Source organism: Vulpes vulpes, chromosome 2, assembly GCF_048418805.1.
Source record: "Vulpes vulpes isolate BD-2025 chromosome 2, VulVul3, whole genome shotgun sequence".
NCBI lineage: Eukaryota > Metazoa > Chordata > Mammalia > Carnivora > Canidae > Vulpes > Vulpes vulpes.
The window spans coordinates 34,700,118-34,718,407 of NC_132781.1; the positions used below are offsets into that span (position 1 = coordinate 34,700,118).

The 18,290-nt window shown below is 35.9% G+C and overlaps 1 protein-coding gene and 1 pseudogene across 1 annotated transcript in view; both read left to right on the forward strand.

Moving 5' to 3' along the window:
• Positions 1-18,290, forward strand: part of BRIP1 (BRCA1 interacting DNA helicase 1) — a 182,436-nt gene that overhangs the window by 54,838 nt on the left and 109,308 nt on the right. Inside the window, exons 8-10 of the mRNA XM_025996062.2 lie at positions 572-793; positions 4,374-4,573; positions 11,224-11,356. Of these exons, the coding sequence (XP_025851847.1) occupies positions 572-793; positions 4,374-4,573; positions 11,224-11,356 (555 nt within the window). The remainder of the gene's footprint in view (positions 1-571; positions 794-4,373; positions 4,574-11,223; positions 11,357-18,290) is intronic.
• LOC112917945 (large ribosomal subunit protein eL33 pseudogene) lies at positions 17,438-17,986 on the forward strand (annotated as a pseudogene).

Genomic DNA, 18,290 nt, shown 5'->3' on the forward strand with positions numbered 1-18,290 from the left:
GAATTATAGATAATTTAGTGGGGTTTTTTTGGTACTCTTTTGTATCTTACAGATATTTTGTAGTGAACACTGTTTTTTTCCCCTAAGACATCCCCCCCTCCTTTTCTCCTTTCTTATTTCCTTTCTTTTTACTTATTTATATTTACTTAGGTAATACTATCTCATGGCTCAAACTGAAAATGTACAAAAGTGTCTATAGAGAAAAATCTCACTCCTGTCCCCAAGTCACTTAGCTGTCATCTTTGAAAGCAAACAATGATACCATTGTTCTTGTGTATCCTTCAAGAAATATTTTTGCCAATATCACTTGAATCAGAACAGTGGCACAACAAGCATAATTAAAAACAGTTTTTTCAGGTGAATTCAGGGTATCTAGAGCTATACTGATCTGGAGCTCTATATGAGTCAACTAACAGTTTCTTTAAAATGGTTGTGATTGCGGATATAATTTCTCTCCTGTAATATCTTTGCCTTGTGGCTTTAATGATGTTCTGAGAATTCTGAGATAAACTTGTTTTATTCCTTTGTTCCAGCATTGATTCACATTTCAGTAACACATATTTGTTTTTAGGGCAAATCCTGCTATTTTTATCATGGTGTACATAAAATTAGCAATCAACACACATTACAGACTCTGCAAGGGATGTGCAAAGCCTGGGATATAGAAGAACTTGTCAGCTTGGGAAAAAAACTAAAAGCATGTCCGTATTACACAGCACGAGAACTAATAGAAGATGCTCACATAATATTTTGTCCTTACAACTATCTTCTAGATGCACAAATAAGGGAAAGTGTAAGTAGCTATGTGAAAATTAGAACTTTTCTCCTACTTACTAAGATACAAATGATCAATGTAAAGCTTTTAGATGTTTTACTTTTCACTTTATTTTTTGCTTTATATTTATATAAATGTATAAGCAGATTAGAGTACTGAAAACATATACCGAGGTATATTAAAAACTGAGTTTTAGATCTTGTCATTTTAATGTCCAAAGTAATTCATACTTTTAAGGACCCAGTACTGAAGTGGAATTTTGATGGGGTTTTTCAGCCTTGTTAATAATGATATTGATAATTATTTGTTTTTGGACGTGATAATTCTTTGTTGTGGTGGTTTATCTTGTGCACTGTAGGATGCTTAGCAGCATTTCTGGTTTTATCCACTAGACACCAGTGACACCCTTGTAGCTGTCACAATCAAAGATGTCTCCAGGGCAGTCCGGGTAGCTCAGTGGTTTAGCACCACCTTCAGCCCAGGGCGTGATCCTGGAGACTCTGGATTGAGTCCCACGTCAGGTTCCGGATTGAGTCCCTGCGTGGAGCCTGCTTCTCCCTCTGCCTGTGTCTCTGCCTCTCTGTCTCTCTCATGAATAAATAAATAAAATCTTTAAAAAAAAAAAATGTCTCCAGACATTGCCAGATATAACCTGTGGGGCAAAATTACCCCCAGTTGAGACCCAATAATAACTATCACTCCTTCCATTTATGAATAGTCAGAATTATTTTAAAACATTCATATGAAGAATCTGTAGTTTGAAGAACTTTGTGGGGAGAATATGTACACTATGCAAATTATGCTTTTTGAGTTTTTGAGAAATAAAGTTTGGATATAACATTTGTAATTTTGTGAGTTTTTGAGAAATAAAGTTTGGATATAGCATTTGTGTTTATTTGCATGGGTCTTCTTAGAACCATCCAGTTGTTACAGCATCAGACAAAAAGTAATTAACTTAGGTGCCTCCTTCAGTTGGGCGCCTGACTCTTGATCTCAGCTCAGGTCTTGATCTCAGGGTCATGAGTTTGGACTCCGCTTTGGGCTTCATACTGGGCATGGAGCTTACTTAAAAAAAAAAAAGTGAATAACCTGGTATATTCACCTATTATTCCTCTCTTTAGATCTGACTGCACAACTCTCATTAGCTTTCTATTTAAGCTTAAAATTAATAGGCATTATTATGTTAACTATCCCTGTCCTACCTCTTCTTTGGTTGCCTCTTTGCTAGGCTCCTTTCATTTGAGCCACTTGTACATATCAGTGGCAGGTCAGTCTTCCTAGTATTACTTTTATTACATCCTTCTTCTGATTAAAAAATCTGTTGCACTCTTGGCTCATGGGATTAAGTCTATATCTTTTTAAATATTAGTTATTTAATTTAAATTCAGTTAATTAACATATACTATATTATTGGTTTCAGAGATAAAGGTATTCAGCAGTCTTATATAATACCCAGTGCTGGGGGATCCCTGGGTGGCGCAGCGGTTTGGCGCCTGCCTTTGGCCCAGGGCGCGATCCTGGAGACCCGGGATCGAATCCCACATCAGGCTCCCCATGCATGGAGCCTGCTTCTCCTTCTGCCTGTGTCTCTGCCTCTCTCTCTCTCTCTCTGTGTGACTATCATAAAAAAAAAAAAAAAAAAATACCCAGTGCTCATCACATCAGTGCTGTCCTTAATGTCCATTACCCAGTTACTCCATCCCTTCATCCCTCTCCCCTCCAGTAACCCTCAATTTGTTTCCTATGATTAAGAGTATCTCTTATGATTTGTCTCCCTCTCTGACTTCATCTTGTTTTTGTTTTTACCTCCCTTCTTCCAGGATCCTCTGTTTTGTCTCTTAAATTCCACATAAGAGTGAGATCATATGATAATTGTCTTTCTCTGGTTGACATTTCATTAGCATAAAACCATCTAGTTCCATCCACATTGTTGCAAATGGCAAGATTTCATTTTTGATGGCTGGGTAGTATTCCATTGTATATGTATACCACATCTTCTTTATCCATTCATCTGTCAATTAATGTCTGTATCTGCTAAGCTTACTCTCAAGATGCTCAATAGTCTGGCTTAGATCTGCCTTCTCAGACATTTCTGCTACAAACTCCCAACTTAGCCCCTTCAAAAATTACCTCATAGTCCCCTGAGAATATCTTGTTCTTAACTGTATCTCTGCTTTTGATGATGCCTATATTGAAGTGCACTCCTCCTTTTGCTTTCCAAATCCAAATTCTACTCACCTCTTAATTATTTATTTATTTGGGAGAGCAGGGAGGGCACAGTGAAAGAGAGAGATCTTAAGCAGACTCCACGCCCAGTGAGGAACCCGATGTGGGGCTTGATCTCATGACCCTAAGATAAATGACCTGAACTGTAATCAAGAGTCAAATGAATGCTTACCTGACTGAGCCACCCAGGGACCTTTCTACTCATCTTTTTAAATGCCAATACATTTCCTATTCTTTCATGGTTCTTTTTCAGTCATCGTCAACTTTCTGTATATTTTTTCCTCGGAATAACTCACTGGCAATTGTTTTTTAACATTTCTTTGTATTAGCCAGGACTCTGAATTGCAAGTGACACAAACCCAGCTTCAGTAGAGCTTAAGAAAAAATGCTTGGCTGACTTTATTGTGATGGCTTTATTCTCAGACAGTTTCTTTCCAGTTGGAACAAAGATAACCACAAATAGCCACCTAATCTGGAAAAAATTCATGATCTTATATTCATCACTCCAAATTTCTCTGATTGGCCTCCCTTAAATCTCATCTTCACTCTTCAACCCGTGACCACAGAGGGATGGAATACTTTATTTAATTGACAAACCTGGGGGCACCTGGGTGGCTCAGTGGTTGAGCATCTGCCTTTGGCTCAGGATGTGATTCTGGGGTCCTGCTTCTCCCTTTGCCTGTCTCTCTCTCTCTCTCTCTCTCTCTCTTTCTCTTTCTCTTTCTCTTTCTCTTTCTCTCTCTCTGTGTCTCTCATGAATAAATAAATAAAATCCTTAAAAAAAAAATAACTGACAAACCTGGATTCTGAGTCTATGTTTTGAGGGTGGTTATATCCCTTGATTAACGGATTAACAGTTCTATCAACACCACATGGCGTCTGGGAAAAACAATTCTCAAAATGAAGGATAGTAGGAACAACTAAAATGAAACAGATAAATGCTGTATTTATATTAGTATTTTCAGAGTCTCTTGAATATTGTATAATTATTTAATTTTAAAGTTTTTTTTTGTTCCTCTTTTAAAATTATGTCGGAGATTGCTTCATAGTGAGATTTTTATACCCTTTTGTGTGGCCAGCTGTACTTTAATCCAGATTCACTTAACATGTATTTTGGTTGATAAGTTTGTAAAGTATTTTGAGAATGAAAAATGGGAAACTGTAATGTTGAGCTAATATTTGTTAGCCTCATTAGTGCTTTAAAAGTGTTAAGACCTAGAATCAGTTACTTATATAATTATTCTTGCCACATTGGCCTATAATGTGAAGTTTTATTTATTTTTTTTTAATGTGAAGTTTTAAATGAAATATCTTGCCTACTGCTGTTAAGTGCATTTTACTGAATGTTTTACAGAATTCTTTTGTCTTATAGATGGATATCAATCTGAAAGAACAGGTTGTCATTTTAGACGAAGCTCATAACATTGAAGACTGTGCTCGGGAATCAGCAAGTTATAGTGTAACAGAAGTTCAGCTTCGGTTTGCTCGAGATGAACTAGATAGCATGGTCAACAATAATATAAGGAAGAAAAACCATGAACCCTTACGAGCTGTGTGCTATAGCCTAATTAAGTAAGAACATTTGTTTAACAGTGTCATTTTTGCTGCCTTTGTATTAAAAACATGTTTTATTATGCCATAGTATTTTTTTTTAAGGTTTTATATATTTATTCACGAGAGATGCAGAGAGAGAGGCAGAGACACAGGCAGAGAGAGAAGCAGGCTCCTTGTGTGGAGCCCAATGTGGGACTGAATCCTAGGACTCCAAGATCACGCCCTGAGCCAAAGGCAACCACTGAACCACACAGGTGTCCTATATGCCATAATATTTTAATTAGTAAACTTTGAACTGGCAACTTAGGAAATAGATTGTTCCTTGCCTGTTAAACTTTTAGAAATAGGCCAGTCCAAACTTTTGTCTCTTTCAAAAGAATATAATAATAGATTTTTAAATTGATAATTATTAATTTGATTTCTAATTTAACAGAATAATTTAATAGCCTCCTGTATGATATATATGACATTGGGCTGAACATAAACTGAACATTAACATATTTTAAAATTTTGGGGCAGCCTGGGTGGCTCAGCAGTTTGGTGCCGCCTTCAGATTGGGTCCTGTGTCTGGCATGGAGCCTGCTTCTCCCTCTGCCTATGTTTTATGCCTCTCTCTCTCTCTCTCTCTCTCTGTGTGTGTCCCTCATAAATAAATAAATAAAATCTTAAAAAATTTTTTTTGGATTATGCTTTATTTTTAAGATTTTATTTATTTATTCATGAGAGACACACAGAGAGAAAGACAGGTAGAGGGAGAAGCAGGCTTCCTGCAAGGAGCCCAATGTAGGACTCAATCCTGGGTCCTGGGATCACTCCCTGAGCCAAAGGCAGATGCTACACCACTGAGCCACCCAGGCGTCCCTGGATTATGCTTTAATTTATTGCTTTATCTTTCAGTTTGAGTAGGGTTCTGTTTTGAGTTTTAATTAGCCAGGATTTCAATACTCTAAAATAACAGATATAGTAATACTTTTATTAAAGTTTACATTGAATTTTTTTTTTAAAGATTTTATTTATTTATTCATGAGAGACACAGAGAGAGAGAGGCAGAGACACAGGCAGAGGGAGAAGCAGGCTCCTCCATGCAGGGAGCCCACTGTGGGACTTGATTCTGGGTCTCCAGGATCACGACCTGAGCCAAAGGCAGACATTTAACCACTGAGCCACCCAGGCATCCCTGAATTCCTTTTTATTAGACATTAGGTTTTGGTGGGTTTTTAAATGATTTTCTCTCTCTTTTTTTTAAGATTTTATTTATTCATTAGAGACACAGAGAGAGAATGAGAAAGCGACAGGCAGAGACACAGGCAGAGGGAGAAGCAAGCTCCATGCAGGGTGCCCAATGTGGGACTCATTCCCAGGACTCCAGGATCATACCCCAGCCAAAGGCAGGCACTAACCGCTGAGCCACCCAGTGATCCCAGACAGGAGGTTGTTAATCTAGAATCTCTTTATCTTTTTTTTTTTTTAAGATTTTATTTATTTATTCGTGAGAGACACACAGGGAGAGACAGAGACATAGGTAGAGGGAGGAGCAGGCTCCTCATGGGGAGCCTGATGCGGGACTTCATCCCAGGACCCTGGGATCACCCTCTGAGCCGAAGGCAGACTTTCAACTACTGAGCCACCCAGGTACCCCTAGAATCTCTTTATCTTAGATCTTGACCCTCTATCTTATTCCATTCATTGCAGCATTTTTCTGTTCATAGTATATTTAAAATTTTTTGAAGGTTACATAGTCACATGTTTGAATATAAAAGATATAGAAATTTATGTTGTAAAACTCCTTCCAACCCCATTCCCCGTCTGCATAGGTCCTCTCCTGAACAAGTTTAACATTCAGTGCATATTTACGAGCAATTCATTGATGAACCAATATAGGTACTTTCCCCAGTCCCTCCATTTCCTCCCAAATGATGGCATGCTACATTTTTAGTTTTTTGTCTTCTCCATTTTTTTTTTTTTAAGATTTATTTAGAGGATCCCTGGGTGGCTCAGCGGTTTGGCACCTGCTTTTGGCCCAGGGTGTGATCCTGGACTCCCAGGATTGAGTCCCGCTTTGGACTCCCTGCACGGAGCCTGCCTCTCCCTCTGCCTGTGTTTCTGCCTCTCTGTGTGTGTCTCTCATGAATAAATAAATAAAATATATTTTTAAAAATAAAGATTTATTTATCTCAGAGAGTGTGTGCAGCATGTGAGGGGAAGAGCAGAGGGAGAGAGAGAATCTCTAGCAGACGCTCTGCTGAGCATGGAACCTGATGATGCAGGGCTTGATCTCACAACCCTGAGACTATGACCTGAGCCAAAATCAAGAGTTGGATGCTTAACCAGCTGAACCACCCAGGCGCCCCATTGTCTTCCATTTTAAGCATAAAAATGTTATTTTTAAAGCCATTTTATTAAAATAAATAAATAAAGCCATTTTATTGAAGTATGATTGACATATATAAAACTATAAATATTTAATGTATACAACTGGATAAGTTTGCAGGTAAGTATATATCCATGAAACTATCATCACAATCTATGCCATAAACATCACCTCTGAAAGTTTCCTTCTGTCCTCTTTATTAATCTTTTTTTTTATAAGAACACGTAAGCTCTACCCTCCTAGCAAATTTAAGTATACAATACAGTATTGTTGACTATTGGCACTGTACTTTATGCTTATTGTTTCCTGTTTCATGTCTTTTTCCACTTAATATATTTTGGAGATTTTTCATTATCATGACTTAAAAAGCTTTCTCAGTTTTAAAAAATAATTGCCTTGAATTCCATTGCATTGATGTATAATAATTTAGCTAACATCTAAATAATAGATACTGAGGTTTGCAATTGTTTGCTGTTACAATGGGAGTATATAGGAAAATTCCTACAAGTGGGATTGTTGAGTGAAACCGTAGATCCACATGTAATTCTGATAGATATTTCTAAACTTTACACAATAAATGGGTAGGCAGAGGACTAATTTATACTTTCGGCAGCAACATATGAGAGGATGAAAGTTGTTTTTTTCTAGTCTGATGGGTGAAAAGTGGTATTCAGTGTAGTTTTTACTTAATTTCTCTTAATATAATTGATATTAAGCATTTTATCTTTTTTTTTTTTTTAAAGAAGATTTATTTATTTTAGAGAGAGGGAGTGCGGGAAGGGTTGGAGGAGACAGAAGGAGAGGGATCAAGAGTCCTAAGCAGACTCTACACTGAGCATGGAGCCCATCGTGGGGCTCAGTCTCACAACCTTGAGTTCATGACCTGAGCTGAAACCAAGAGTCAGACGTTTAATTGACTGGGCCACCCAGGTGCCCCAATATTAAGCATTTTAAAAGGCAAAAGGTGTATTTCCTTTCCTGTCAACTGTCTGTTGACATCTCTGTCCTTTTTTGGTTTTGTTACAGTTTTTACTGATTTGTAGAGGCTCTTTGTAGATTAACCCTTTGCCTGTCTGTGATAAGAGTGCAAATATTTTTCCCCCTATTTTACCATGTGCTTGTGCCTTTCCTTTTTTTTTTTTTTAAAGATTTTATTTATTTATTTATGACACACACACACAGAGGCAGAGACATAGGCAGAGAGAGAAGCAGGATCCCTGCAGGGAGCCCAATGCGGGACTCGATCCCGGGACCCAGCATCCTGCGTTGGATGGCGCTAAACCGCTGAGCCATCCAGGCATCCCGCTTATGCCTTTCCTGTGGTGTTTTTGTCACGTAGCATATTGTCATTTTTACTTCACAGCATAATTTGGTGAAAGAGTTGTCTTTAGTTGCTAATTCTGTTTTCTCACTCCTCAGTCTTTCCTCACTGATCTCAGTTGTATTGTTGACTGCAGACTTCCACTGAAACTGTTCTTATCAAGGTCACCAATGATCCCCTATGTTGCCAAATGCAAAGGTTATTTTTCTATTATCTCACTCAGCCTCTCAGCAGTATTGTTTGGGTGTTGTCGACTATCACCTCTATGAAAAATGTTTTTGGCTTAACTTCTGTGAAATAATGGAAAATATATACACATTGCTCTCTGTCACCAGTTCCTGGCACAGAGTTCCTAAAACCTGGCAATTTCCTAAGTGAGAAGAGTACTAAGAGCATTTTTAACCCCCCAGTTCCTGACAGAACTCCTAAATCCTTTGGTGTTTCCTAGGTGCTGGGACTGGCTTTTGTTCTAATGAGGTGCTTGGTGAACTTCTGGATGTGTGTGGCCACTAGAAAGACTAAACCATGATTAGAAGCTTAGAACTTTCAGCTCCACCTTTCCTCTGGAAAGGGGAGAGGGAGGGGAGGTCAAGTTAATAATTGATCATGCTTATGTAATGAAGCCATTGTTCAGAGCTTCCAGATTGGTGAATACATTTATGTGCTTGGAGCATCCCACCTTTCCAGGGACAGAAGCTCCTGTGCTCAGACCCTCCCAGAACTTTTCATCTGGCTATTTGTCTGTATCCTTTATTGTATAATAAACTGGTAAACATAGATGTTTTCTGGAGCTCTGTGGGTTGTTCTAGTAAATGATCAAACTTGAGGAGGGGTCATGAGAACCTCTGACTTATAATTGCTTTGTCAGAGGCACAGATGACAACTTGGACTTTAATGCTGGCATCTGAAGTGACGAGGTGGGGAGGACAGTATGGTGAGACTGAATCCCAGTCTTGGGATCTGTGCTAACTTGTTAGTGTAAGAATTGGTTTGAATCATGGAACACCCATCTAGTGTCTTGGAGAATTGCATTAGTGTAAGGAAAAAAGAACCCCACATACATGTAGTGACCAAACATGTCAGAAGTGAAGTAGTAAGACTAGAGGAGACATACAAGAGTACTTTTTCCTAGACAGCCTCTGGATACCTTCCGGTCTTCTTCTTCTTCACAGTCCACTCTTTGTCAGTTTCTTTTGATAGTTCTTATTCTGTTTGATGTCTAAATGTTGAAGTGCCTCAGGATTTGGTTCTGGTACTTCATTTCTTCTCTTAACTCTGTACTTTGCCTAAATTACTTAACCGAGTAGTACTAGTGAGGCCTGAATCTGTGTCTAGCCCAATTTCTAATAAATCTATATTCAAATCTGTCTCTGGAATGTGATTTTCGTATATTGACCTGTACTTTATATTAATCTGTTGGGGCTTTAATTTCAACTTTACAAAATAAACTCCTTCTCTTCTCCTATGTACTCCCCCCAAATGCCTTGTCTTCCTTATCTAAGCAAACAATACCAGCCAGTTCCTCAAATCAGAAATCTGTTATCCTTGATTGCTACCTCACCTTATCCAGTTCATCAGTAAGTTTAATAAATGCCACCTGTACAATATATCCCAAATCCTTCAGACTCCTATCTATCATCCCAGAATCATCTCTCAACTAGAATTCTGTAACAGCCTGCAACAGGTCTCTGCTTTTATTCTTGCCTTTTTCCATAATCCATTCTGGCTTAGAAACTGGAATCATCTTTTAAACACTTAAAATAGATTGTCTTTCATTTCAAATATTCCATTTAAGGGGCACCTGGGTGACTCAGTCGGTTAAGCATCTAACTCTTGACGTCAGCTCAGGTCATGGTCTCAGGGTTGTGGTATGGATCCCCACACTGGGCTCTGTGCTGTGTGTGTAGCCTGCTTAAGATTTTCTCTCTCTCCCAATGCTCCTCTCCAATCCCCTCCTCATGTGTACACACTGTCTAAATCAGTCAATCAGTCCTCTTATTTAAAACCTTCCCGTTACATTTTGGATAGAATCCAGATTCCTTACCTTGTCTCAACATGATCTGATTCCTGCTTATCACTCTAACATTGTTCTGACATTGTTCATATTGTTATTCCTTTTTGCCCATTGTGTTGCAACTACAGTGGCTTTCTGTCAAGTCCTTAAATAAACAGAATTTATTAACCACTTCTAGATCTTTGCATTAGCTATTCTTTCTACTTGGAATCCCTCCCCCCCACCCCCCGCGCCCCATCCTTTCATGACGGGGTATTTTTTGCATTCAATTATTAGAATAAATGTCACTTCAGGGAGAACTTCCTTGACACTCAAAGTAGCAAGTAGATTACATTAACCTAATTTATTTTCATTATATCACTTTCCATTATCTGATATGCTCTTGTTTCATGTATGTGTTTCTAAGATTATTTCTCCCTTTAGTAGAATGTAATTTCCATGAGAATAAGGATCTTGCCTGTTTTACTTACTGCTGTATTTCTAGTATCCAGTACAGTGTCTGGCATATAATATAGGCATTTAAGTACTTACTGAATGTCAAAATGTATATGTATACATAAAAATGAATATACTTTCTAGTAACTCTCTTTTTTGTCTTAATATATAATACCTTAATTTCTTTATTAGATTGTTTTATATTTTCTTTATGTGCATTTGGGATCAAATGCTCCTATACCTGGCTGTCAGTTGGAAAGATAGTCAAGTGAAGCAGTGTGAATCCATAAAACATAATTGGGAAATCACATGCATGTTTCTCTTTTCTAAGTGAAAGCTTACTATTTAGCTATGTAAATGTTTATTTGGCAATATGAGACATGCATGCATTTTAAGAGACGTCTGAATTCACATTTGTATCCCAATAGCTTCAAGGAATATGATGAATGTATCACAACTCTTTCTTTTGTTAAAATAGTGCACACAAGGGTGATACTAGTTGACGGAACTGTTTTATTTTATTTTAGTTGGTTAGAAGCAAACTCTGAACATCTTGTGGAAAGGGATTATGAATCATCCTGTAAAATATGGAGTGGAAGTGAAATGGTCTTAAATTTGCACAAAATGGGCATTACTACTGCTACTTTTCCTATTTTGCAGGTAAGATTTTTTTCCACCTCTAACATTTATTTAGTGAATTAAACCATTAAACCATTGTTTAATAGTGAATAAATTAATCCAGGCCTAAAAAAGTAGCAACTTAATTGTTTTAAAATTTTATTTTATTACTAAGCTTGGTAATCTTTAACTGATGGTGTAAATAATGGATTAAAAAATTCGCATTATTTAGTTATAACTAAATAAAATATACTGTAAAATATATAAAATATAAAATAAAATAAAACTAAATAAAATAACTGCCTATTTTAAATTAATAGACTTTGCTTTTAAGAGTGGTTGTTTGAGGTTTGCAGAAAAATTTAGCAGAAAGGACAGAATTCTCATGTACCTAACGACAAACATACATACACACTACAGTTCTCCTATTATTAACATCTTACAATAATACAGTATATTTGTTACAATTGAGCCAGTATTGTTAACTAAAGTCCATAGTTTTACATTAAAGATTCACTCGTACAATTCTATGAGTTTTGACAAAAATAAAGTCATGTATCTACCATTACAGTGTCATACAAAATATTTTCACTGCCTTAAAAATCTTATGTGCTACATTTACTAATTCATTCCTTCACCATAACTCATCTCCCCTGCTGAACTTCTGGCAACCAGTGATATGTGTGTGTGTGTGTGTATATATATATATATATTTTTTTTTTTTTTTAATTTTGACTCCTTAGTTTTGCCTTTTCCAGAATCCCATTTAGTTGGAATCATACTAAGGGTCCTTCATGTCTTTTTATGGTTTGATGGCTCATTTCTTTTTATTGCTAAATAGTATTCATTGTATGTATGCACACTGCTGATCCATTCACCTACTGTAGGACATACTGGTGACTTCCAAGTTTGGGCAATTCTGAATAAAGCTATTATAACCATTTGTGTGAGTATTTTTGTGTGGATATGCTTTCTTCTCATTGGGTAAATACTTAGTACAATTGCTGTATTGATGGTAAAACTACTTTTAGCTGTGCAAGAAACTGCTATCTTCCACAGTGGCTGTGCTATTATTTTACATTCCCATCATCAGTGAATAAGGGATCCTGTTATTCTATATCCTTGCCAACATTTGGAATTGTCAGTTTTGAATACTAGCCATTCAAATAGATATGTAGTAGTATCTTATTGTTATTTTAATTTACAATTCCTAAATAACATTGAGGTGGAACATCTTTTTACATGCTCTTTTGCCATTTATATATCTTATTTGGTGAGATGTCTCTTCAGATCTTTTGCCTACTTTTCAGTTGGATGCTTTTGTCTTCCTATTATTGAGTTTTAAGGGTTTTCTATATTTGGTATACAAGTCCTTCATCAGGACTCATGCTTGCAGATATGTTCTTCCAGTCTGTGGCTTGTCTTTTCAATTTGTTAACAGTGTCTTTTTTTGAAACATAAGTTTTTTTTTTGTTTGTTTTTAAGATTTTATTTATTTATTCATGAGATATACAGAGAGACAGAGAGAGAGGCAGAGACACAGGCAGAAGGAGAAGCAGGCTCCATGCAGGGAGCCCGACATGGGACTCGATCCCGGGTCTCCAGGATCAGGCCCTGGGCTGAAGGTGGTGCTAAACTGCTGAGCCACCCAGGCTCCCCAAGTTTTTAGTTTTAATAGAGTTCACCTTACCAATTTTTTTCTTTGATGGATCATGCTTTAGGTGTTGTGTCTGAAAACTCACCACCAAAACCAAAATCACCTAGATTTTCTTCTGTTATTTCTTCTAAAAGTTTCAGAGTTTTCATTTAACATTTAGGTCTGATCCATTTTTAGTTAATTTTTGTGAAGGATAGAAGGTCTGTATCTAGATTCATTTCTTTGCATGTTCTGTCACCATTTGTTGAAAAGACCATCCTTTCTCCTTTGGATTGTCTTTGTTACTTTGTTAAATATCAGTTGACTGTATCCTTGTGGGTCCATTTTTAGTCTCTATTCTTTTCCATTGATTGATTTGTCTTTTCCTTCACTAATACCACACTATCTTCATTACTATTGATTTGTAATAAGTCTTGAAGTTGGGTAGTATCAGTTCTCTGATTTTGATCAGTATATTGTGTTGGTTATTTTGGTTTGTTTCTTTCCAAATAAACTTTAGACTCAGCTTGTCAATCTACCAGGTAACTTTCTGGAATTTTGATTGAGATTGTCTTGAATCTATAGATCAAAGTAGGAAGAACTAACAATTGAACAATTCTGAGTCTTCCTATTTATGAACAGAGAGTATCTTTCCATTTGTTTGGATCTTTGTTTTCTTTTATCGGAATTTTATAATTTTCCTCATGTACAGACTTAAAGAGGCTTTTGAACTAAAACAGATAAGAACTATGGCTACCATGGTCACCACTAGAATTCTGGGCATATGAGTATTAAAAATGTATTTTTATCAGATAATACTTAAGATTTTTGCCCTGCATTTTTAAAATGCAATGTGGTATTATAAGTATTGTCCATATCATGGCATCTTTCCATGATTTTTTGCATAAACTTTGCATTTTAATAGTTCATATCATTAGCAAAATGGATAAATTGTGAGGTATTCATAGAATACTAGACAGCAATTTAAGAAATGAACTACCAATCATATAAATGAATCTTAGAGACAATGTTGAGTAAAAGAAACTGGACACAGAAGAATATAAACTGTATGATTTCATTTTTATGAAATTAAGAAATGAATATTCTTACACTAGTAGAAGTCAGAATAATGGTTACTACTGTGCAGGGGTAAGGAGCAGTTTGGGTTGAGAAAGGGCAAAAGGGAACCATCTGGGATTCAAGGAATATTTTGTATTGTGAGTGTTAGTTACATGGGTGTGTGCATGTTGTGTGTATGTGTGTTTAGTGAGCTGTATATTTAAGACTAGTGCATTATATATTATACTTTAATAAAAAATGTACAAATAAATATATCTCAAAGAAAAAACTTGGGAAATACAAAGGCACAAAGGAAAAAGAAAATTCATAAAGATGATCATTATTAACTTTTGGATTTTTATCCACCCATCTTATTCTATGCATATATTTATTTAACATAGATTTCTGATATGATGCATGTTCTTTATAGTCTCTTTTCATTTAACAGTATATTAGGAGTACTGTTTTTTTATTTTAAAATATTTTTAAATTTAAATTCAGTTAATTAACATATATTATTAGTTTCAGAGGTAGAGGTCAGTGATTCATCAGTCTTATGTAATACCCAGGGCTGTTATTTTTTAAAGATTTATTTCAGAAAGACGGAGAAAGTGCATGTGTGAGATGATAGGGAGGGACAGAGGGAAAGAGAGAATCTCAAGCAGATTCCCCACTGAGCACAGGTCCATCTCAGGACCCTGAAATCATAACCTGAGCTAAAATCAAGAGTGGGAGGTTTAGCTGACCCAGATGCCCCTATGAATACTATTTTAATATTCTTTCACATGATCTGTATTTTTATTTTAAAAATATTTATTTATTTGAGAGAGAGCAGGGGTAAGGGGGAAGAGCAGAGGGAGAAAAAAATCTTAAGCAGACTGCAATGAGCGTGGAACGCACACAGAGCTCCATCTCATGACCCTGAGATCATGGCCTGAACTGAAACCAAGAGTTTGGAGGCCTGACTGACTGAGTCTCTCAGGCACCCCTTTCACGTGATTTTTTAATTGCAGTGTAGCACTTTTGTGAGTGCAGATATTCTAAATTACTTGCTTAATTTGGCATTTGAAATATAAGTTGTTGCCAGCTTTCCCAGAGTAAGAAAAAATTCTGTTATGAACATCCTTGAAAATATATCTCTGTATATGTTGCTATTTCTTTTATGTATTATAAATACTAATTCTTTGTTGCTTATTGCATTGTATGTTAGTCTTGTGTCTATGTTTTATTTATGGAGCATTTTTCTAGAAGTTTTTTATTTTAAGGCATTCAAATGTATCAGTTTTTTTTATGAATTATATTTGAGTTTAGTTTAAGTAGTCTTTCCTTATCTTGTACTATATTTTCTAAAAGTGGTTCTTTTTTTTTTTTTTTTTAAATAAAATCAGCCTAGAATTCATTTTTGTTTATATTGTGAGGTTGGGAATCCATTTTATTTCCTATAAGTATAATTTTGGCATCATTTACTAAGTTCATCCATTTATCTCTGATTTGTAATGACACTTCTGCCACATATATAATTTTCATTTATTTGTGAATTAATTTCTGGACTTTGTTCTATGATTCTGTTTATCTAAACTGTCATATTTGGGGCACCTCGGCTCAATGGTTGACTGCCTTCTGCTTGGGTCGGGAGGCTGCTTCTCTCTCTGCCTACTCTCTCTGTTCATGTCTCTTCCTGTCTCTCTGTGTCTCTCATGAATAAATAAATAAAATCTTAAAAAAATAAAAATAAACTGTCATATTGGTTAATTACTCTAGCATTAGAAGTATGCTGATACCTGGTAGGGTGGATCTCTTCACTTTGTTCTTTTCCTTTGAGGATGATCTTGGCTGAATTTTAAAATTAACTTGTAAATTTTCATGAAAAATTCTGTTGGAATTTTGGTTGGAATTTCACTGAATTTATGGGTTAATTTAGAGTGTTGATATATTTATAATATGGGAGTTTTCCTATTCACAAATAAGATGTATAAAGTTCTTCACTTATTATGTCATATATGTCAATAAAATTTTATTTTATTTTTAAAAGTCTTAGGAGTTTTAGATTTATTTCTAAGTAAGTTAAAATTTGTTTCTTTTTCAAATGCTAAAATTACATTTTCTAATTATTACTGCTGTATAAATGTGGTAGTTGATTTTTATTTATTTATCTTGTAGCCAGCCAACCACTTTGCTAAACTATCTTATACTACCTGGTTTGTCTATGGATTCTCAAATTTTCTATGTAATTATACTGTCTGTAAGTAGTAACTTTATTCTCTTTCCTTCCAACTCCATCACATTTTCTTTCTTTCTTTGTTAGCTTAAACTTCCAGTACATTGTTTATCACAGGAAGTGAAACAGATATCCTGGTCTTATTGCTACCCAAAAGAGACTATATTACCAGTGTTACGTCATTTAGGAATATGTCTACTGCATTGTTTTAAAATTCTTTGTTTTATTTTTTATTAACAGCTTGATTGAGGTATAATTCACATGCCATGAAAACTACCCTTTTAAAATATACAATTCAAAAAAATATATACAATTCAGTAGTTTTTAATATAGTTACAGAATTATGCAACTGTCACTGCTGTCTATCTAACTTTAGAACATTTGTTAAAACTTATGAGCCACATGCAAAAAATGAGCTAATTAGTATACATTTTGTATTTAGCATTTATTATTTCCTTTTTTCATTTAAAATTTTTTGCTTGTCATACAGTCATATTATTCTCATCATTGGAATACTACCTGGAAGTCATTCAGGCATTTAGATGGCATATCAACTCTTTTAAGCTCTTTGGAAAAACTGTTTGGCACATTTTAGTTCTCTTTTACTGTTTTGTTTTGTTTTTGTTTTTGTTTTTAAATTAGCTCTATACCCAACATGGGGCCTGAACTCACATTCTTGAGATCAAAGTTTGCATGGCCTACCAACTGAGCCAGCCAGGTATACCTAGTTCATTACTTTTGAAGGGCACTTTATAATAATACCCTGATTGCCTCAAGAAGTAATGAACCTCCTAAATATATAACTTATTGTTAAAATGTCTTTGACTCTGAAGAGAATTTGGGAATATATGGGAATTTATTTATTTATTTATTGGTTTGTTTGTTGAAAAGGTTGATTTAAGCATAAACACTAGGAAAAAGTAAATGAAAGTGTTACTAAAGAAAGGAAATATGATCAGTATACTATATATGGGTTAGCTATAACAGTGTATAATATATATATAATCACAATTTTGTTAAAAATAAATATTGACTTAATTTTGGAGCCTGTGGAGGCCTGCTGGGAACAGAACTCCTTTTTTTTTTTTTTTTTTTTTAAAGAATTTTTTTTTAATTTTTATTTATTTATGATAGTCACACAGAGAGAGAGAGAGAGAGAGAGAGAGGCAGAGACACAGGCAGAGGGAGAAGCAGGCTCCATGCACCAGGAGCCTGACGTGGGATTCGATCCCGGGTCTCCAGGATCACGCCCTGGGCCAAAGGCAGGCGCCAAACCGCTGCGCCATCCAGGGATCCCGGGAACAGAACTCCTAAAGTGACAATTATGTCTGGAAGGCTGTGGTCCAAGGCCATTTTTGTTGGCTATAAGCGGGGTCTCCGGGGCCAGAGGGAGCACACAGCTCTTCTTAAAATTGAAGGTGTTTATGCTTGAGATGAAACTGACTTCTGACTAAGCAAGACATATGCTTATGTGTACAAAACAAAGAACAACACTCCTGGTGGCAAACCAAACAAAACCAGAGTATTCTGGGAAAAAGTAACTTGTGTTCATGGAAACAGTGGCATGGTTTGTCCTAAATTCTGAAGCAAACTTCCTGCTAAAGCCATTGGCCACAGAATCCATGTAATGCTGTACTCCTCAAGGACTTAAACTTGCTGAAAAGTAAATAAAGGTGTAGGTCTGTTCTCTTGTAAAAAAATGAATAAAATATTGAATTAATAAAAAATTATGATATAACTATTGTGAGAATGGTAAGTAAAATGTATATTTGGTGGTATAAGAGACTTAAAGATGTACTTTTCTGTAGGATACCAATTGAGGGAATATGTAGGAATTTATTTTATTTATTTATTTTTTTTAAAGATTTTACTTATTTATTTATAGAGACACACAGAGAGAGAGAGGCAGACACACAAGCAGAGAGAGAAGCAGGCTCCATGCAGGGAGCCCGACGGGGGACTAGATCCCAGGTCTCCAGGATCACGCCCTGGGCTGCAGGCGGCGCTAAACCTCTGCGCCACCGGGGCTGCCCTATGTAGGAATTTAAAACATACTTTTAGCA